The sequence below is a fragment of the Mustela putorius genome, unplaced genomic scaffold (genome assembly GCF_011764305.1).
Source record: "Mustela putorius furo isolate JIRA1106 unplaced genomic scaffold, ASM1176430v1.1 tig00003853_pilon_pilon_pilon, whole genome shotgun sequence".
In the NCBI taxonomy this organism is placed as follows: domain Eukaryota; kingdom Metazoa; phylum Chordata; class Mammalia; order Carnivora; family Mustelidae; genus Mustela; species Mustela putorius.
This window is the reverse complement of record NW_025422005.1, coordinates 47,869,419-47,891,837: the sequence shown is the minus strand read 5'-3', so window position 1 is coordinate 47,891,837 and position 22,419 is coordinate 47,869,419. Positions and strand designations below refer to the sequence as shown.

The following is a 22,419-nucleotide window of genomic DNA, read 5'->3' as shown; positions in this document are numbered from 1 at the left end:
TGAGCCCCAAAGGGCTAAGTGCCTTGCCGGGGGCCCCATACTTAGTACGCAAAGGAAGTACAATTGGAAACCAACGCGGCTGGATCTACCATGAAATGGGAAGCAGTGGACACTGCGTGGCACATGGTAGGTGCTCAGGATCCCGGGTTCCATGTGCACGGTTATTCTGGGGCCTTGTACTGGTAATGCCAGCTAGGATGATGCCTCATCGATAGGAGGACTTCTGTCACCCTTATGTCCCCAAGGTTTAGCACAGCTCCAGACACAAGAAGGGAGAGGAGTAAATACGTACTCAACCAGAATATTTCATGGTAAAAAAGGCTCACTGGTCCCTACTGCTATTCACCATAGTTTGACATGGCACCTGATTCCCTCCATGGTCACAGAGATTCTGCCCTGGACTGGGTCCACGCTCATCCTCGCCCACCTTCCCCCTCTTCCTCCCCCTCTCTCCCTCTATTTTACCCATCTGGGAAAATTCCAAGGAGTCGTCCATCTAAGTTTAACAGAGTAATGACTTTTAAATAAAAATATGGTAGAAATGGGTACTTATTGAAATGGAATGCTTTCAGACTCATGCATTTAAAGGAGATATAAATTTTAGGGCAGGCACTAAATTTTAACTGCAATCTTGGAGAACGCCTTTCCACTAATTCATGGAGAAAAATTAACAAAGTGAAAATTGCTTATCAGTGTTCTTTTGAAGTCATGATATGCAGCCCAATTCTATAGATCATCAGGGCGCTTCCAGGGAGATGGATTTATATTGATTTGGAGAGAACTCAGCGGCCAAGGAAAACAGACACCCCTTTGCAGAGAAGACTCAGCAACCCATTACGGACAGATCAGCCTGGGAGCAAGGTGTTGTCACCCTTGGATCCAATTTCAGCCCTCACGCCTGAGCTTTCTGACCAGGGAGATGTCAAAGACAGACTCAGACTTCTACTTTTTAAGAATCTGGCCTCTGAACAAAGATACAGCAAATTTAAGCACAGCTTTTGGGAGACGGGCTGGGCTTCTGGCTACATAGAGCAGGCGGGCAGGGCAGCAGGAGGGGAAGGAACTGACAGGCAAAGGCGCCAGCAAGTCACATCTCCTCTTAGGCTGCCCCCCTCCCCCCACACCCCGCTCCCCACCCACCTGCCGGTGGTCGCCCCGCCCTCTACCCAGCAGACTCACCCCCATGTGACAAGAAGATGTTCCACAGATGACAGCCAGCCGTGACGTCACTGGCTGTCCCTCACAGGCAAGGCCATACCCTCTCACATCTGCTCCAATCACTCCTGTGAGAAAGCAAAACAAAACAAACCCCTCTTTAAAAAAAATAATAAAATAAATCATGAGAAAAGAACACTAAGAACAAGCATACAACAACACTCCTTTATATAGCCAAACACAGAGAGAGCGTTCCTGTGTAGGCCAGTGTGGGGAACCTAGGAAACATGTGATGTCTGTGCTTTGTCTGGTCCATGTACAGCATCTAACTGTTGTAGGAATCCTAGTCACTGTCATTAGAATAATCAAAGCTGTCAGGAAATACCAGGCACTATGCTGAACATTTACGTGGAGGACCTTAATGTGAGACAGGAATCCATCAAAATCCATCAAAATCCTTGAGAAGTTTTATATTAACCCTGTCAAGTCCGTCTTGTCAATGCCACACCCATAGGTGGAGAAACTATACAGCATGTGTCAGGAAGTGGGAGCTGCAGACATGCCAACATTCCTTATTACAACACAGGCAGGGGTGCAGTGTGCTGGGGCAGGGCAGAGACTGGGCTCCGGGAGACCTCCCCAGCTCCACCCAGCACCAGCCTTGACCCCACTCTCCACTGTCTTTTCCACTTCAAGGCCTTTGTACTTGTTCTTCCTTCCATCTGAAATGCCATTCCCCAACCTCTTTGCCAGTCTACTATTTATTCCTTACTCAAATGTTACTTCCTCAGGCGGCTTCCCTGGTCCTCCAGGAAAGATGGGAGTCTCCCCGTTCAGTATTCAAACACACCCTTGAACTTCCCTAGCACACAGACATATATATATATATATATATATGGCCAATATATAGCACATCATTAGTCTCAGATGTAGTGTCCAATAATTCATCAGTTGTGTATAACACCCAGTGCTCATCATATCACATGTCCTCCTTAATGCCTGCCACCCCATTACCCATCCCCTTCCCAGTTACTTTCCAGCGACTCTCAGTTTGTTTCCTATAGTGAAGAGTTCTCTCATAGTCTTCTATGGAGAAATACCTGTTCATGTCTTCTGCCCATTTCTTGACTGGATTACTTGTTTTATGGGTGTTGAGTTTGTTAGGTTCTTTGTAAATCATGAACACTACCCATTTATCTGATATGTCATTTGCAAATATCTTCTCCCATTCCATAGGTTGCCTTTCGGTTTCTTTGTTTCCTTTGCTGTGCAGAAACTTTTTATCTCGATGAAGTCCTAAAAGTTCACTTTTTGCTTTTGTTTCCCTTGCCTTTGGAGATGTGTCTATCAAGAAGTTGCTGTAGCCGAGGTTGGAGAGGTTGCTGCCTGTGTTCTCAAGGATTTTGATGGATTCCTGTCTCACATTAAGGTCTTTCAACCATTTTAAGTTTATCTTCATATATGATATAAGGAAATGGTTAAGTTTCATTCAGCAACATGTGGCTCTCCAATTTTTTGGGGTGCACCATTTATTGACGAGACTAAACTTTTTCCATTGGATATTCTTTCCTGCTTTGTTGAAGATTCATTGACCATACAGTTAAGAGTACATTTCTGGGTTCTGTATTCTATGTGTGATCTATGCGATCTACGTGCTACCAGGTTTGGTTTTCTTTTTTTTAACATTCCTCTGGCTATTCAGGGTCTTTTCTGATTCCATAAGAATTTTAGGATTATTTGTTCCAGTTCTCTGAAAAGTGTCGATGGTATTTTGATAGGGACTGCACTGAATGTGTATATTGCTCTGGGTAGCATAGAATTTTAATAATATTTATTCTTCCAAACCATGAGCATGGAATGTTTTTCCATTTCTTTGTGTCTTCCTTAATTTCTTAAGTGTTCTGTAGTTTTTAGAGTTCAGATCTTTTGGCTCTTTGGTTAGATTTATTCCTAGTTATCTTAGTGGTTTTTGATGCAATTGTAAATGGAATTGATTCCTTAATTTCTTTCTTCTGTCTCATTGTTACTGTATTGAATTCCAACTGATTTCTGTGCATTGATTTTATATCCTGTCACATTACTAAATTCTTATATGAGTTCTGAAGTTTGGGAGTGAAGTATTTTGGGGTATTCCATACTGAGTATCACATTATCTGTGAAGAATAAGAGTTTGACTTCTTTGCCAATTTGGATGCCTTTCTTTTTGTTGTCTGATTGCTGAAGCTAGGAGTTCCAGTACTATGCTGAATAACAGTAGTGAGAGTGGGCATCCCTGTCATGTTCCTGACCTCAGGGGAAAGCTCTCAGTTTTTCCCCATTGAGAATGATATTTGCTGTGGGCTTTTCATAGATGGCTTTTATGACATTGAGGTTATGTGCCCTCTATGCCTACATTGTGGAGAGTTTCAATCAAGAAAGGATGTTGTATTTTGTCAAAAGCTTTTTCTACAACAATTGAGAAGATCATATGGTTCTTGTCTTTTTAAAAATTTTTTATTAATGTGGTGCATCACATTAACTGATTTGTAGATGGTAAACCACCCTGGAAGCCCAGGAAAAAATTCCACTTGGTCATGGTGAATAATCCTTTTAATGCACTGTTGGAGCCTACTGGCTAGTGTCTTGGTGAGAATTTTGGCATCTGTGCTCATCAGGGATATTGATCTATAATTCTCCTTCATAGTGGGGTCTTTGTCTCGTTTTGGTCAAGGTAATAATGGCCTCATGGAACAAGTTTAGAAGTTTTCCTTCCCTTTCTGTTTTTTGAAACAGCTTCAGAAGAGTAGGTATTAAACACTGGTGGTTTTAAAAGCCTACATTGCCTGCCTCTTCTATAATAAAAGCTTCTGGAAGCTGGCACTTTGTTATCCACATGCTGAGAAGCCCAGCCCCTACATAGATGCTGGTGAAGAGCAGGAGACAAAAGTACCAATGCGTGGGAATGTAAGGATAAGGAAGACAACTCCCTGTCCTCGGAGTGTTCCCAGTCTGGTGAGAGGAAAGAGAACCCTAAAGGTATGGGGGTTAAGTATGGGGAGTCAGGATAGGATGGAAACGTGGAGACCAAAGGAGCAGCCTAGCTAAACCAGCAGGGGTCAGGGAGGTTTCCCCAGAAGGTGTGTCTACACTGTTCTGCAGGAATTGGCTAGGGGAAAGGCAGGGTGGGGGTGCCTCCTCAGGCCATAAATCCCCAGATATTGACAGTATTGGCTGCTCAGCAAGCAGGCCTTTCCAGAAAGCAGGATCTCAAGGGCCAATGAGAGGCTCTCACATTCCAACAACTTCCTAGGTTTTTCCAAGGCTTTTTCCAAATTCTACCTTCCTAAGCACAGCCACTTAAAAACCTGGGCCATTGTTCAGAGGCCCAGCAGCAGGGGGAGGTAAGACTCTTTTAAACTTCCTGTGGTGATTATCACCGCAATGAGGTCCCAGCAACCGGGTGATTGAGGTCTGAGACTGAGCCCGTAAAAGTCCTGGGCCTACAGGTTTTCATCAGGTCCCTTGCTCTGCTCAGCACTGTGGGATCCTGCAGACTGCAGTTCAACATCGGCCAGGAGATCTGAAGGCTGTAGGAAGTAGAGAGCCAGAGTGTGTCTCCTTCTCCTGTATGACTTCAGTTCTGCTGACAGGGCCACATGGCTCTGATATCTGCTGACACCTTTGGACTCTGGTAATGTCCTCCTTCCTTTGTCACTCTGGCCTGGTGTAGTAGCAGCTTCCATTTTGCTGATCGCTGGCTAGCTTCACAAGGATGTAGCCCGCCCTGGCGACTTCGTTATTTGGGTCACCAATTTTCTGTACTAAATTTCCTATTTTTTAAATACTTAGTTTATATTTTTCTAGGTGGACCCAGAGTGATACAGCTCCCCGCCCAGGGCACGAAGGGTTTTGCACAGGAAGAAACCCTAGATCTGAGCTAGTATTAACGCGCTCTCTCCATAACTACCTCATTTTATTCTTAAAACCACTGAATGTGACTGTTGTCATCCTCATTTCAGAGAAGAGGAAACTGAAGATTACAAATGAGGGGTAACTTAACCACGTTCACATAGCTCACAAGAAGCAGGATTAGCATTCATATCCAGGTAGGTTCGTTCCTAGGTTGTTTTCCAAGATAAAAACCCAATAACTGGGTGGCTGATATTATCTGTAGATCTCAAAATACTAGGGTCTTAAAGATACTGATCCTGAGATCCCTGACAGAAGAGGGGTCAGCCACAGTGTTATAAATAAGTTCAGGGAATTCCTGATGATGGCCTATACTTACTAACTGTACATATATAAAGCACAGGCAAAGCATATCTCACAGGGTTTCAAATGGGAAAGTGAGAAAAAAATAAGTCTATAGTACTATTTCCTTGTTTCTTCTCCAGTAGTTTCATTGTTGGTACATCTAGGCTTGGAATCTGAGGACTGTAATGGAGGAATCTGTAATGGGATAAGAGTAGAATTTGGAGACAGGAAGATCAGCTATAAAATGAAGACAACAGCAGTATCATATGGTCACTGGGATACTAAGGAGATTTCAAAAATAAAAGTTTGAGTAATGGTAGCTATGTCTCCATTGCTACTATCACAACGACCCTCACCACTAGCACCATCATCAGCACCAACAACCACTCAATGATTTCCCAAGAGACAACTGTATTCTTTCTTCCCTCCTAGCAAATATATCAGACATCTAAGATAGGCTGAGTGCTGTGCTGAGCTCTTTAAATATTATCTCATTTAATTTCCACAATGCCTACCTTCTTTCCCTCCCTCAACAGATGCAGAAGGAAAGGTTCAGAATATTCAAGTGACAAGCCCAAGAACATGATGCAGATAGGAGTGTCGGGACTGGACGTTGTCCTGTCTGATTCCAAAGCCCATATTCCTTCTACACTCCTTCACTTTTTGATGTTATATTGTCTCATGTGAGGGAAACACATTTGTAAATATCGGCACACCACAGAACACTGGTAAGAGCCATGGGTTGAGAGTTAGAAAAGCTGAGTTTAGTCCCAATTGTGCCACACTACAACAAAGTCTGAGCCATTCCTCCACATCCACAATGTATATGTGAAGTTGCAAATGGGGATCCTTTCTCTGCTCTTTTCGACATACAACACACGGTGCTTCTTCAAAAAACCAAGTAAAGGGTCTCCTTTTCTAAAAACAGGAAGGCGGAAAAATGCTTCCCCAAATCTTACACTCTCCAGCTCTGAGATGTTGATCACCTCAGGCCAGGCTCACCTCACATGGGCAAGAGGCAGGTCACGCCCAATTCCCTCTGGAGAAGCCCTCTAACCCTGCTTCATGTCCAGCCCAGTCCCCAGCAGGGCAGAGCCGACGCCTGCTCTGAGGCCACAGGAAGCAGAGAGCTGATGGATCTCATCTCGTTTTTGCTTCAGACACACAGAGCTTGGAGGGGCCTTCCCTGAGAAAAGAGGCTCAAAGCAGGGAAAGCAACCAGGCGCAGGAGGAGCTTTCTCGTTTCTGAATAAATACACTGCACAATCCAGAGAGAACTCAGGCTGCACGTGTACATCAGGAAACAATTCACAAGACGAGATTTTGACAAGCGCAGCCCTCAACGCTGCTGGGGCCCTTCATGGGACTGTAAAGTGTCAGTTTATTCAGCATTCTACAGAAAGTTATTTAAAGGGCAAAATTAGCAGCTGAAGAAATAGGGAGGCCAAAGAAGTGAGACATTCAATCTTATTTTTCCTGAAACTTGCACAATGCTCGGCTGATGGTAGTTGCTCAATAAATTTTTGTTGAATGAGGAAAAAAAAAACAAAACCCAGCAGGAAAACAAGCTTAAGGGTCACTGAATCAATGCAAGCCTTCTTATTTAACGATCCCTACCCCTCCACATACACAGAACACAGTTTGTACTAAGGAACAGGTTTAAAATGAAATTAAAAAGAAAAGAATTAAAACTTCACGTATAGCTCTCCCATTTTCCCTTATAAGCTGTCTCCCTCCCTCTCCCCTATCTACCAACCATCCATCCATCCTTCCATCCATTTTCTGAACATCTACTACATTTATGTAAAAGAAAATGGAAACTTTGCAAATATTATGATTAAGAAAGCCAAACTGCTTTGAAAACTTTAAAGGATTTTATATGGGAGAAAATCAACTCAAGTTCTAGCCTTTGTGTTATAATTATCTGGTACTTTATAAAGTACCTTATAGCTTACAAAGCATCCTCAAACACTGTGCCCTTCATTTAGCTTTTAGAAAATCCCATGATATGTTATTTTCTCTCTAGGTCATAGTCAAAGAAACTGAATTTCAGAGACATGAAGTAAGTCAGTCAAATTTATTAAGCTACTTAGAGGCAGAGGTAAGAACTCAAACTAGGATTTTCTAAGTCTGTAGATTTTGTGTTTTTTTTGCGGGGGAGGGTTGGTTTTCATTCTGGTTTTCCCCTATGTTGGAAAATAAAAAGGTCTGCTACAGATGTGTTGGCATCTTGAAAAAAATTCCCTTGAAATAACAGTCTCAGACACATTTTCTGAAGAAAAAACAAGACTATCATCTTTTGATCATGGATTTGGCCATTTGGAGGGAAGAATAGATTGATAATTCTATCAATCTATTGATAAGAGAATTCTATCAAATGAGTTGTTCTACTGTGACCCTATCAGCCTCACCGGGGAGGAGGCTCTCTGGAGACCATCAGCCTCACGTTTATAAGGCCTGCACCAGCAACAGTCAGCTCCTGGAAGGGTTAGAAACGTCTCGAAAACGTTTCACTCTGCAGAGGACAAAACACTAGTCTCTGCACAAGAAAACATGGCACTCTATTCTTCTAACTCTCTTTCAGGCTATCCGGAATAGAACATACGAGGTCAACATTATAGTGCTGTGCTTAAAGACATGGGCTCATTCGTTGTGTGACCTTAATCACATTTCTTCGTCTTTGTTTCCATTTCCACATCTGTACAATTTGAATAATGGTATCTTCCTCTAGGACTGCTACAGGGATTAGATGTGTGAATATATGTAAAGTGCCGTCCAACAGAGAGACAATGCTCTGAAATGATGGAAATGTTCTAGATCTGCACAGTCCGATACAGTAGTCACCAGGCCCACACGGCAACTGAGCACCCAAAACATGGATTGTGCAACTGAGGGACTGATGCTTCTCTCTCGTTCAGCTTTGCTGAAACAGCCACGTGTGACCTGCAGACGCATCCAGCGCAGGGCAGAGCGCGCCCAGCATATATGAACATCTGACTGTCTTTGTTACTGAAGTTATTGTTGTCCTCAGACTGTGAGACTTGACTGTCACTTATATGCCCTTGGGCAAATGCCTTGATCTCAAAGAACCTCAGGTTTGTTATCTGAAGATTCTGGAATACCAACACTTACCTAACAACATTGCTGTGGGAATTAAGTGAGATGCATATGGAACATACCAGTACTTAATAAATGAAAACCCTTAAATCCAGGACCTATGGAAGTGCTTGGCAAAACTGTACAGTCTTTCTACTTAGTCCTGTGTCTTGCTCATCCATACCACTGGTCATTTGCTCGTGCTGTTCCTTCTGCTGAGAATATTCATTCTACAATACACTCTACCCCCTGACAATCACCCTGACAAAAACAGACTACATTTTGAAGACTCAACTCTTTCAAAAGAAGTCTTCCCTGACCACATTTTCCCTCATCCCCCCAGGTACTTCGGCCAGGGAGAGCCAGCAGAGCCTCTCGTACACCCCACTCCCTGACACTGTCCAGATTCATCCGTGTATCTGTGATTTCTTTGTGTGCACAGCTGCCTCCCTCTACTACACTATGAGTAGACTGAGGCCAGGGCAGTGGCTCACTAAGTTTTGCTGCTGTTGTTATTTTAAGCCTTTTTTTGTTTTTCCAGTACTTTATTATTTATTTGTCAGAGAGAAAGAGAGAGAGAGAGAGAGACAGAGAGCACAAATGGAGGGGGGGCGGGCAGCAGAGGGAGAGGGAGAAGCAGACTCCTTGCTGAACACAGAGCCAGATGCGGGACTCGAATCCAAGAATCTGGGATCATGACCTGAATTGAAGGGCAGACACTTAACCAACTGAACCACCCAGGTATCCCACTATTGTTGTTTAATGTATGAATGGATGGATGTGGTAGAAGGCAGAATACTAGTAAAGCCCAAGGCATTTTCTAGAAAAATGTGGCAGATGTAATCATGGAAAAATGCTCTATGTCTTAATATGACTAACGGGGAAAAGTGCTGAAGCAGTTTGAGTGACAACTCCTGGGTAATAGTAAAATTATTACTAGCGCCTCACAACACACCTTGTTTAGAAGAGTTAAAATCACTGGCAAAGAGGAAAGTTCCTAAGATCCTTATGCTTACTGCAAGATGGCTTTGTGCCTGACACTTGCCAAAACTACGGTATTAACTCTTCTCACAATCCCAAGAGGTAGTTATTACTTCAGTTTTACTAACAGGGAAAATGAGACCAAAGTTGTCAAGTAACTTGTTCAAGATCCCTCAGAGGGAGAGTGGGGGAAGAGGGTATCACAAGTGGTTCCACTGAACGCTAAATCCTAAAGAGCCCACAGAAATTAGTTCCTTTCTTTTCAACTGTGTGCAAGAATGCGAAGGATTTACACTCAGCATAGCTGAACTCAGATCCCTTTCAGGATTTATTGTTGTAATGCCACTACAGCAAGCCCACAGGGGTCATCTCAAGCCCAACACAAGAAGGAGAATGAAACAGCTGAAAAGATTTCTGTGAGCCTAGCGTTTGATGAAATATCACTTTGGCTTTTAAATTCGGTTTAGACTTCACCCATGTCTAAATCCTGAAGTCTACTTATCTTTAAAAACAACAACAATATAATCCCATACGTGAAAATCCTACAAAGAAATTTTACACACCTTGGCACGGTCACTGTCTCCTGTCCCCACACTGCACCCTCCACAGAGCCAGAAAGGGAACAGTGAGGGGTCTCCATCTGAATGAGAGGTAGACAGACTTTCACTGGCTACTTAAACTCATTAGGGTGTAATGGTTAAGAACAAGGGCTCTAGAACTGGACTACCTGATTTAAAGATTACTTCACCTTCCTGTGCCTCAGTTTCCTTGTGGAAAAAATTGGAATGATGACCATGCAGAACTCAGAAGGCTATTGGGCAGATGAAGTACGGAGAACATGGCATGGGACACAGTTTACTCAGTATATTTTTGCCATTGTTGTGACGACTGGCAACTCTTGGTCGGGGGTGTTAACAGCACGGCTTGGCAAGAGAGCAGATGCTCTCGTCGGCATAGTTATTTGGGTTTACTTGGATTGACTGGAACATTTTTGTTTTCCTACCCTTGCGTACACAACCGGTGACAGAATAATGTGGGGCTCCGGGGAAGAAGGAAGATGAGGTACCAGATAGCAGCAACAATCCGGGCTAACATTTTAAACATTGTTGAGAATAAACCAAAAGCTGTTTTTATCTCTAAAAGCTGCAATAACATGTAGCACTCCTCATACCACAATTCTACTTGGCGATGGCATTTCTCACTTCTTTCTAAAAGCTACACTCTTCCATGATTGGCACCAATCAGAAACCAATACAAGAGCCCTGGGAGGGCCAGAGAACAAAGAACCAACCTTCAGAGAACTGGGTCTTACTCCTCTGTCCCTCCCTTCTGGCCAGAAAGATCAAATCTCGAAGGTAGACTAATACGTAATAGCTTGGAAATCTGAGCCTTGGGAGAATGCTAGCAAAATCCACAGCAAAGACAAAGCAAAAACTTGGTTTCAGAAATTCCTTTCTCCCCAACCTCAGTACGGCCTCCAGACTACTTGGACATTCTCATCTATGACCTCATCAAAGACAATTTTTCACTTGCAGCATTAGACATGGTAAAGGGTCAGGCTGAAATCCAATGCAAATAGCCAAGTTAACACACAAAAATTACTTTTAAAATAAAGAAAGCAAAAGAAAGAGGACTGGTCCAAGTATAAGAAATGTATCTTATGAAATAAATCCTTAAACAGATCTGAAACTGATTCTAAATCACACAGCTTCCTTCTGATATCTTACAAACTAATTCAGCAGCTATATCCTGAATCCCAATTATATGCCATGCACTGTATTAGGGGTTAGAGATCTACAGATGGAAGATGTTTCCTTTTATTCTACGAGGTCCCAGCCCAGTAGGGGTGGAGAGATATATAGGCAGACACATAGAAGACAGCATGGAGTAAGTCATGACTCAGACCCAAGCAAGTCTAATGGCAGTATGGAGCCCTGGCCCCCGACCTGGCTTGGTTAGTCAGGGAGGGCCCCCTGGAGGAGGTGAGGCAGGAGTTACGTCAGTCAGCAGGGGGAGGAGAGAGGGAAGGAGAGGCGTCTCCAATAGACCTCGAGACCAGACAAAAACACAAGAGAAAGAAATAGAGGACGCATGGCCACTGGGCCACACAATCTGAGGAGACGAGAGTCTTGTATTCTGAAGGCCTTGGCTGGTATAAAGGTCTGGGTCCGAATCAGACAGATCTACACTCGGTTCCCAGTTGAACAGTGTGCTCAGCAACCTTAGACAAGCTAACTTATCTCAGCTAACTTTGAGGCTCGGTTTTCTTGGCTGTAAGGTGGGAAGAACGGTGCTTTCTTTACAGAGTCATTCTTCCTGGCTTTAGCACTATATGTCCAGTGTCCCAGGACACCTCTCCACAGTCCCAAGCAAACTAGAATGGTTGGTCACCCTATGTATAGGGCAAGTGGCCTTGTGCCTGGCATAGAGGAACTGCCAAATAAATGTTAGTGTCCACTGCTCCCTGGAGAAAGCAACAGTATGTTTCCCTCAGCAAGCTTCTTGCCCCTAGACAATGATCTCATTTATAAAATTCTCGGATGGCTCCTTCAAGGTGGAAAGAGGAACCAGCAGCCCTGATAATGCCCTCAAATAGAGAGCAGACCAGGGAGATGCTGCAGGAAGACACGAGGAGAGACACAGGACCGCTCGGACAGCTTGTAGGACATTCAGATTATGGGGCAAGGCCTGAAATCTCAAGAGAAAAAGAACTCATCTCTCCCCAGCCTCTGACGCCAAACTCAGCACCTCCTCCCTTGGTATGATTTTCGGTTCCATCAAAAACTTCCAGAGGTTTTGTGGGGTTAGTTGAACATTGACAGATTCTTCAAAGCCTGGAATTCAGTCTGCCAGCCAAAACCGAGCCAAGTTTCTGTGGGGCGAGGAGCTCCCCCAGGGAGGGTCACGGGGCTCCACCACACGTAGACTGATTAATCTACCCTTACCCCAAGCTTCAGACAACAAGGAGACAAGAAAGAAAAGTAGATCCTGAAGCTGGATCCTGATTCAACACCCCCAGCCCCACTCCCGGGAGAGCGTGGGTGGGAGTGTAAGGTGACCCTCGGCACCGGATAGGAATCAGGCCAGAGCGGCAGAGAATTAAAAGTGATACACAGAGCAGCTGGAGGTGGGGGGGTGAAGAAAAACAAAAAACAAAATCTGAGCAAGATGAAGGGCCCAGGTTTTAACACAATGAATGACATGTGGCTGAAATAGTTTCAAAGAGAACAAAAGCTTAGATAAATAAATAGTGTTGGAAGATGAGAGCAAAAATGAATTACAGTAAATCCCCCGAGGAATACACACGCATTTCTCAAAAACTGCAGTTGAAACAGCATCTCTGCTTTGGCGGAGATCAAGATTCGGCTTTGGCGGAGATCAAGACTCATAGCCTACCTATGCACCTGCTCCTGAAGCCTGCTTCTTGGGAGCAGGGCCCTGGCTAAGCATGGCTGTCCTTCCTCTGAGCCCATTCCAGGCTCCATGGGGGTAATGGGCAACAGCCAGAAAGGGAAACACTTCCAGGCATCCCAGTGACTCCCTGTATCATCTCAGGCCAATGAGCTGAGCTCCTTGCTTCTCCGATACCTCATCTGTAAAAGGTTAGTGATGGCTTTAAAGTAAAAGTAAAAATATAACCTTGGTTTGAAAGCACAGTGCTCGTATGTGTGAGGCCCTGAGTAATGTCCCCGACCTACTGCGCTCAGAAGGAGTCAACGTGAGCAGCATTTATCCAGCACCAGCCTACGTCCAGGGCTGCACTTGGCATTGTGTGGGAAACAGCATTCGCAGAAGCCCAGTCACTGTCCTCGATGAGCTTACAAACTCACAGGAGCCACAGCCGCCAGAACACAGCAGACTGACAATGTCTGCAACAGAAGCACCAACAAGCCTCTGGCAGGCAGAGCAGAGGCCTCTCCGGTGGGGGTGGGGGTCACAAGCAGGTCTCCTTCGCCCTGATGACTTGACACACCTGTGCTCCAGGTCCGGTCCCGGCCGATCTCAAAAGCCTTAGCACTTCACGTCACTTTACATCACTCGTGTGTAGTACCTACCCGTGCCAGGCACGGCGCTAAGTGCTTCTTGGAAATTAACTGATTTCATCCTCACGACTACTACTATGATGCCCACCTTGGAGACGAAAACTGAGACCTTCCAGGTTCAGTAACGGACATTCGATCGCACATGGAGCAGTGGGTGATGACGTGGAACGTAACTCAGTCTGGCATGAGGAGTCATGCTTTCCCCCAAGCACTCGGCCGCTGGAATGCTACAGGTGTCTCTGGTGCACATAGCCACACTTTCTATTGGATAGACGCTCTCTACCCACATCACTGTTCACTCTCTGTCTCCTCTGAAACTCTGGATTTCAAAGGGAAGAATTCTCCAGCGATTTAAAAAGTAACTCCTGGTCTGCCACCTCAAAGCACCTGCAGGCAAGTCCAGACTGCGGCCAGCTCGGGGCTGTTCCCTCCTGAGCACGCCACAGCAGGGACTCAACAGCCCCTTTCCATGTGGTCCAGACGCAGCAACCAATGGGAGGATGTGAAGCAGATGCCACTGGCCAGGGGCTTCCAACCTCGTGGTGACCCCCTGGGCACTGTCCCCAAAGTGAGCCTGTTTTTCTCATCACCCATGTCCTCCCCATAGCCAGCCTTCTGCCTGTCACCCTACAGCCTCAGTGCTGGCAGGCCAGCAGGCATTCCCTCATTTTACCCTCTGTCACCTTCCCGTGGGGCTGTGCGGCCTGAGTCCATCCAGTTGTTGACACAGAATGGCGTAATCTGCTGGCTGAAACAAGACACATTTCTCCCTCACAGTTCTGGTGCCTAGGCATCTGGCTGAGACCAAGGTGCCGGCAGGGGCAGGTTCTGCTGTCAGTCTTCTTCTTTATCTACAGATGGCTGTGGTTTGGCTGTGTCCTCACAGCAGAGAGAGAAGTACCAAGCTTTCCCATCTCCTCTTAGAAAGGCACTAACCCTGTTCACAAGGGCTCCACCCTCAGGAGCAAATTTTTTCTCAGAGGCCCCACACTTACTTACTTACTTACTTTCTTTTTTTTTTTTAAGATTTTATTTATTTATTTGACAGAGAGAGATCACAAGTAGATGGAGAGGCAGGCAGAGAGAGAGAGAGAGAGAAGCAGGCTCCCCGCTGAGCAGAGAGCCCGATGCGGGACTCAATCCCAGGACCCCGAGATCATGACCTGAGCCGAAGGCAGCGGCTTAACCCACTGAGCCACCCAGGCGCCCCACTTTCTTTTTTTTTTTTAACGACTTTATTTATTTATTTGACAAAGAGCAAGCACAAGCAGGGGGAGAGGCAGAGGGAGAGTGAGAAGCTGACTTCCTGCAGAGCAGGGAAAGCTCAATATGAGACTCGATCCCAGGACTCTGGGATCATGACCTGAGCTGAAGGCAGTGGCTTTACCAATTGAGCCACCCAGGTGCCCTTCTAATACCATGATATTTGTGCTTCGAATTTCAACATATGAATGTGGGCAGGGGGACACAAACTGTTCATAGCACACATGGTCCCAGATAGAGACAGAAAGGGCTTAGAGTCCTCGCTTACACATACAATGGAAGGTCCCTGTGTTAATATGCCGTGAAGAGAGCAGTAACTGATGACCTCATTTGAGCCAAGGAGGTTGGAATTCTACTTAACACATTGGTAAAGGGAGGCTTCCTGTTTAGACATCAAAAAAGAAAAAAAAATATGAAAGAACTTCCTGGTTTTAATGTAGTCCAATTTATCAACCCTTTTCTTTATGGTTGTGCTTATACTGATGTCCTATTAAAGAAATACCTCCTCATTCTAAAGTCATAAAGGACTTCTCCCAAATACTGCCTTTTAGAAACTTCTTATTTTACATTTCATACGAGGCCTATAATCCATTTGGAATTCAAGTTTTCCTGTATCGGCATCTGACACAGCCACTGTCTTTTTCTCACTGTTCAGTCTCTTTTTAATTTTTTAATCTTTCCCTCTTTTCCTTTCCTAGTGGTTCTGCCTTGGGCCCAACATTCAACACCTCTTACCTCAATGCTCTCTTATCCTGAGCCATTAGATCTGTGGTCTCTAGAGTCTCTACTTAAAAGCTATTACCTTAAGGATAAAAATCCAACTCTTTAAGATGGCATTCAAGGCTCTTGGAACCCTGGTCCCCACACGTACCTGTTTCCACATGCACACTCTGGATAACAGGCCTCAGTACTGTGCAGCCCACACAGATATCCTCATGCTTCTGGATTTTAGCACACGCCATCTCCATCTGCCTCCCTCTCCCCTCTCCCCATCATCCCTGCCTGCTCCACACCTACTTTACCCATCTGATAAATTCCTTTCTTCTCTCTCCTATTTGTCTTTCAAATCAAATCAATATCATTCCTGAAAGAGACATCTTCCCGATCTATTCGGGTAAAATGAGTTTAAACTCCTGGAATATTCCATGCATGTTTCTATCAAACAGTTCCCACACCACATTGTGACCGTTTACTTGTCTGTTTCTACAACTAGAATGTGAGTACCTTGAGGGCAGGGACTTAGATTTGTTCATACGTCTATCTCTACTTCCTAGACCAGTGCCTGCCAGTTAGTGAGGGTGTGTTACCTGCTGGCTGAAGGTAGAAAAAAAGAGACTATATTTTCACCGCCAGTTATTATTTCTTACTGCCAATCTACCGTATTTTACTAAAATTTTAAGTCAGCAGTGCTGGGTGACAGCTCAGAACAGTCCCTGGACTTTCCTATAGAACGTGGACTCTGAGACAAGTGTTTTCTAAACTTTGGAAGGTCTTGTGTTTTGCTTATTTTACGTTAGGATCCACAGCTCTGCTTTAAATGGATGAGTTCACTGCATACCTCCACCAAAAATAAGGGACTTTAATGAATGCCCAGTTTAGAAATCAGATGAATTACTGACTTGAAATTAATAAGTTATTACCTTCTTGCAAACACAAGAGAAAATGTATTTCAAATAAAGAAGTCACTTCCTGGGGCGCCTGGGTGGCGCCCAGGTGGAGCCTGGCCTTCGGCTCAGGTCATGATCCCAGGGTCCTGGGATCGAGCCCCACATCGGGTTCTCTGCTCAGCAGAGAGCCTGCTTCCTCCTCTCTCTCTGCCTGCCTCTCTGCCTACTTGTGATCTCTGTCTGTCAAATAAATAAATTAAAAAAAAAAAAAAAGAAGTCACTTCCCTGCATTTAATTTAATAATCGCTAGAAGTCATACAAAGAGAATCCAAAAGTTTAAGTAACTCTTGCCTAATCAACGTATTCAGAAAAAAAAGTTGTCAAATTCCCTGTCTTTTCAAATTCCCTGTCCTCCCTTCAAGGCCCACTGCCACACCCCTATTCCAGGTTACCCCTTCTTTACCGCTCTTTCGTCCTCCCCAACTACTGTGTATTGAACTACATAAAGCACTGCTGGAAATGACTTGGGTAAAACCGCCTTCAATGGCTCACCAACGCCTGGAGGAAGAGGGAGGAGCACAAACTTTTCAACATGGCGCTCAAGGACGGCCATCGTGCCTACTTCCTGGATGCTGATAGCCTCGTATTCCAGGAATCCCTTAGGGACATCTGAAATTTCAACCAAACTGCAAAGCTTAATCATTTCCCAACCCCTTATCCCCACATTTATGTTACACTGTTCATTCATTAGACTCTATATTTCATTGCTTCCAGTGGAGATAAATACCTATGGTCTTATGCTCAGTTCAAAGCTACTCCTCTGTGAAAGTAAAGGAAATGCCATTACAAATGGAGTTGGGCAGCCCTGCGGAGGGTAGCTCTCACACATGTGCCGCTCACTGCAGCTGGCAACACCAGCAGAAAGATGGAGGAGAAGAATTATCTTGGAAGGGAAGCCATTTTTCACACAGGAATTTCATCTCCTGCTCGTAAGAAAAAGGAAGAGATCCCTCCCTGCCCCAGCAACAACACACTAGCCACCACTTACAGTCACTGAGAAACCACCGCGCCTCGAACTCTTATTCTTCTCCAGTGAACTTTTGTTCAAAAACAACCCTCCCCAATTGCTTCCTTCCTGCTACAAACATGAGCTTCTCTCCTTTGTTCTCTAGACATGTCAAGGGTTCGCCATAGTTAGCTTGTCCCATACTGCAACTCCTCTGACATTCCTGAATAAACTCATTCTGCTAGTTAGATAACTGGCTGTTTTATTTTTAAGGCTGACACCTCCCACTTCCCTGGAGGAGCACGGTACCTGATACTCGGGGGTTATCATTATGAGCTGTGGTGACCCGGAGCAAGCTGCGGGAGTTGCCATCAAGATTACACATGGAGATGATCCAGCACCCGGTTCTGGCACACGGAGGTCATTCAATGAATACTAGCATCTTTGTCCTTCCCCTGCCTTACTGTTTCAACTGAGAGATTTCCTCCTTTTTCAAATCCCTGTATAACCTGGTCCACATTCTATCGTTAAATCACTATCTTCACCACAGTTACTAGTATCGTGCTCAGCATGTTGTTGATAAACAAACCCATTAACTACTGTATATAATCATTCATTTAATGAGTGAAAGGCTGGGGTCTGAAGTTACAAAGACGAACAGACTGCTTTGCCCATAAGAAGCTCACAGTCTAAGTGGGGCAGAGAGTAATGCAACCATGTCTTCAATCATTTCAGTGTTACTGTTCATGTGTTACCTGTACTGGTGGACAGGCACAGGGGGAAGAACAGACAGGCCACACACATCAGACTGGGCAATCATGTCACACCACAGTCACGCAGACAACTCATGAACAAGAGCCACATTATTCGGGCATATTTAATATATTTCACAGAGTTGAGTTGTGTGGGTATTTCTTTACAACTTTCAGCTGTGAGAGGCCTGAATCTAGAAGGCATGCAGTTTCTGCTCCTATGACCAGTTCTTGTGGGGGAGGCCCCCTGTGGGCTTTACAGTGGGGGAGCGACAGGTTGGTATACTTTTAACTCCTGAAACTAAATTCTGCCCAGGGGCTTGCAGCACTACAACTCCATGACCCCATCCATCCTACTTACACCAAATCTAAGAGCTGAGGCTTTCCCTAGACCTGTGCATTAGATGCAAAAATTTTCCATGTTTTCTGTGTTTTGAAAAATTTTTAAAATATTATCTATGGCTAACTCAGTTAACACAGGCTTGGGGAAAGCTTTACGATGATAAGACCTGAAGTTGGACAGACCAAGGTTCTCAAAATTCTGCCAGACTCACTGCCTGAGCCTAGGTTAAGTCTCATCTTTGTCTTTATACAGCAGGGGTAAGAATGTACACAGCTGCAAGCTTTTGTCGCATCCATACCATGAACTGCCTCGGTGAACACTTGGGTAGTGTGTGGCTTGGGAGAAGTGTCCCAGACCCAAGAGCTCTTCATTGTTCTGCTTTTGAAAAAAAATTTTTATATGATATACACTTTCCATTAGCCTGGGTTTAATTTTGCTCCTCTTGGACTATACACAGACAACTTTTGATGGTAACCAACTAGACTTTAGGCTACCCCCTCATGCTATCTTTTAAGATACCAGTGGTAAAGCACATCAGGCTTATGGGAGGATACGCTCCCAGGGACACCCGGCGCTGGTTGTGGGGAAATCTGCATTCTAACTAGTTCTTGGGGCAAATCTGCTTACTCATGCTTGAAAAGTAAACAAGGACAGAAGTCAGATAGTTTTTAAAAACACCTACAAATCATTCTAAGTTTAAATTAAATTTAAATTTAAATTAAATTAAAATACTTTTTTGTGGATTAACTGCATCATGAATTCAATTTATTATGAATCATTGGAAATAATCTAAAGAACCCATTCTTTCATGACATTTCTCCATTTTCCATTCTCCATCTCCTATAAACGGTATTTGCTAAAATGGGAACAGAGAAGGGGTATGCGAAAGTCTGTCTTGCCACCAACAGAATGAGGATGGAACATTTCGAAGTATGGGCACAGAACTCCTTAGGGCTCTGGGAGAATTTCCCCCAGTTCAGACTTTAGTGAGCACACACAAACTCTGCACATTCTCTGTCTGGATCTGAAGCCAGAGAAGAGCGAGCCATGTGAAGAGAAAGGACTAGAGATAAAATTCCTTGCGCAAAAGACACTGGCAGAGATCAGAGGAGGTAGGAGACAGTAAAAAGGAGCCCTGCCTGGCCTTAGACCCGGAGGATGAGGGAATAATCAGCTGGAGATGGGTAAGTCAGAGATGGGGAATCAAGTTTCCCTTCCAGCTACGATGCTGCAGGTTGGTTAAGGGAAGTTGCAAGGTGGAGTACAAAGTCCTGGCAGGGACTGAGTTATTTCTGAATCCCCAGAGCCTGGCAAAATACATACCCGCTTAACTCTAATGAAGGGAGCTTTTGCTCTAAGCTTAAAATGAGATGGTATCTTTCTTACTGGACATACCCTCCTTTTGGAGTACCATCCATTGGTATTAAAAACCACAGCTACACCCCCGAAGGCAAACACCGGCTGCAGGACACCTGACATGGTTTTCAGATGACAGTCAGCGCCGAGGAAGCTTTTTGAACGGGTAGGGTTGATCCAACTTCGTTTTAGCATCCCGGCTCCTTGGCTTGGAATTCCAGGACATTTATAACTGAGCTTCTCACTGGGAAGGGCTAAGACTGGATGGTCACCCACCACATGTCAGGAGAATGTGTCTATACAACCACCCAAGGAGGTACCATCATGATCCCCATTTAGAGAAGAAAAAGCTGAGACACATAGCCATTCCGCAACTTGCTAGTAAGTGGAAAGCTGGGAACTCTGGTGTCCACAGGATCTGCTTCACGGCTTCTGTCTCCCCACCAGCTGCTGGAGCCCTCCAGAGAAAGGGCTAAGTCATCAGCTGCCATTCCCCATGCCTAGGGCATTACCTTAGGCCAAGCACGAGCCTAACACAGATTTGCCCACTGAATTTGTCTCTACCTTCTTTCTTACGCCATGACATGTCCCCTCACCATATTAAGGTCTGTTTCCCCAATGTTAGCACTCTGGACTAAACTTCAGAACTCTCTGTACTGGTAGCAACACCTGGTACTTTCCATCACTTACATAAATCTTTTCTTCTTTTTTTTAAGATTTTATTTATTTATTTGACAGAGATCACAAGTAGGCAGAGAGGCAGGTGGGGGGGGGTGGTAAAAATACACATGCATATGTTTATTTGGGGCTTTAGAAACCCCCCCTGCAGATAAACGCTCTAGGAGAAGATGAACTTGTCTTTGTTCACTACTGTATCCAACACACCTATAAATGGTACACGACACATAATAGGAAGACATCATGTATATGTTAAATAAAGGAATCAATCTTTAAATCTCTCTTGCCCACTGCTATCATTCATCCTGCAGATCTGTTGAGATCTTATCAATCATAGCTAAATATATACAGTACTGCCACACACTGCTCTAAGTTCTTGTCTGATATGAGTTCATTGACTCCTGAAACAACTCTATGACGTAGGTACTATTATTATTTGCATTCCATAGATGGGGAAAGTGAGGCACGGCATGTCAGGTGGCTTCCCAAGGTCACACAGAAAGCAAGTGGCACCAGAATTTGCAACAGTCATGTGTTCTTAACTACTATGCTGGGTTTCCTCTAGATCTTTCATTTGCATTATCTTCTGAAGCCAAATTCTTTTTTTATTTTTTTTTTAAAGCTATATCTATTTATTTTAGACAGAAAGAGTGAGCATGAGTGGTATGGGCAGAGGGAGAAGGACAGAGAGTCTCATGCAGACTCCACACTGAACATGGAGCCCAACGCGGGGCTCGATCTCACGACCAAGACCTTGACCTCAGCCAAAACCAAGAGTCGAACGCTTAACCAATGGTGCCACCCAGGCATCCCTTCAGAAGACAAATTCTTACATCAGAGTCACAGTCCAGAGTGTGATACAGACTAGAGTCACGCAAAGCATGCTGTTGAATAACGTAACTGGAAGCTACTGCAATTTTTCTATATTTCAAGGATGTTTCCTTCCTAGTTTATCCAGACATCTACACTGGCCACAGGGTGCCATGAGGCAATCCTCAAGATCCCCCAGGGTGGGGAAATGGAAAATTCTTTCTCTTTGCTCTTTATACTGACTTCTCCAAGTGACCAGTCAAGAGGAAAGTGGACCGAAGAAAGCAACCATGCCCGTAGGCCAATGCTGAGGAAGGAAGCAGCAGCTCAGACGGGAGGCTGCCACTGAGGGTGCTAGCTGGAGAGGTGCATTTTCCCACCAACAGCTGCTGGTGTGCAAGCCCCAAAGTAAACACTGGTGCTCCGAAATGTTATATGGACCGAAGTGCCACGTGGTCAGTTCCTGTGCCATGAAAAACAGTGGGCCTTTGGGGTAAGCCTACTCTTGTCACCAGTGACGCAAGTGTGGTATTAGACACTGGGCCCCCAAGCAAACACTTGGCTAGCAGTCTTCTACCTTGGAACTTGGAATGGGAAGGCCTCCTAACAGGTGGCTGGCAGGGTCAGAACCTGGGGCTGTGCTCGTGTGTGTGCTGTTTTTGTTCCCAAGCTCAGCAAAAGAAAACAGCAACTCATCTTTTTAGTCATCTATTAATACTGAATATTAGTATTAATATTGCTGGAGCTAAGGAGTCAGTAGAGATTTGCTTACAACTGGGGGCTCTGGGCGCGGGCCCTCCTGCTGGGTCAAGACACTCTGCTCCATTTACTAGGCAGCACTTGCTCCCTTGTTTGATGCAAAGGCTACACCAAAGCCAATGTGAAGTCACAGGAAGAAACCCACAGATCAGGCTCTGGGCCTCAGAGCCAACCCTTTCTGGTCCTGTAACCTTAAGCAAATCCCTTCACTTCCAGGGTGACCATTTGCAAAATGAGTAAAGGAGGCAAAAATAGGGGTGTCTGGTTGGCTCTGTTGGTTAAGCAACTGCCTTTGACTCAGGTCATGGTCCTGGAGTCCTGGGATCGAGTCCTGCAT

The 22,419-nt window shown here is 44.8% G+C and overlaps 1 protein-coding gene across 19 annotated transcripts in view; it reads right to left on the bottom strand.

Moving 5' to 3' along the window:
- Positions 1-22,419, bottom strand: part of FGGY (FGGY carbohydrate kinase domain containing) — a 697,591-nt gene that overhangs the window by 176,496 nt on the left and 498,676 nt on the right. For all 19 annotated transcript variants that reach the window (XR_006601768.1, XM_045064615.1, XM_045064604.1 and 16 more), the window contains one exon: positions 1,180-1,283. Coding sequence is in view for 18 of the 19 variants with exons in the window: in XM_045064615.1 (XP_044920550.1) it covers positions 1,180-1,283 (104 nt within the window). In the remaining variant the exon portion in view is untranslated. The remainder of the gene's footprint in view (positions 1-1,179; positions 1,284-22,419) is intronic.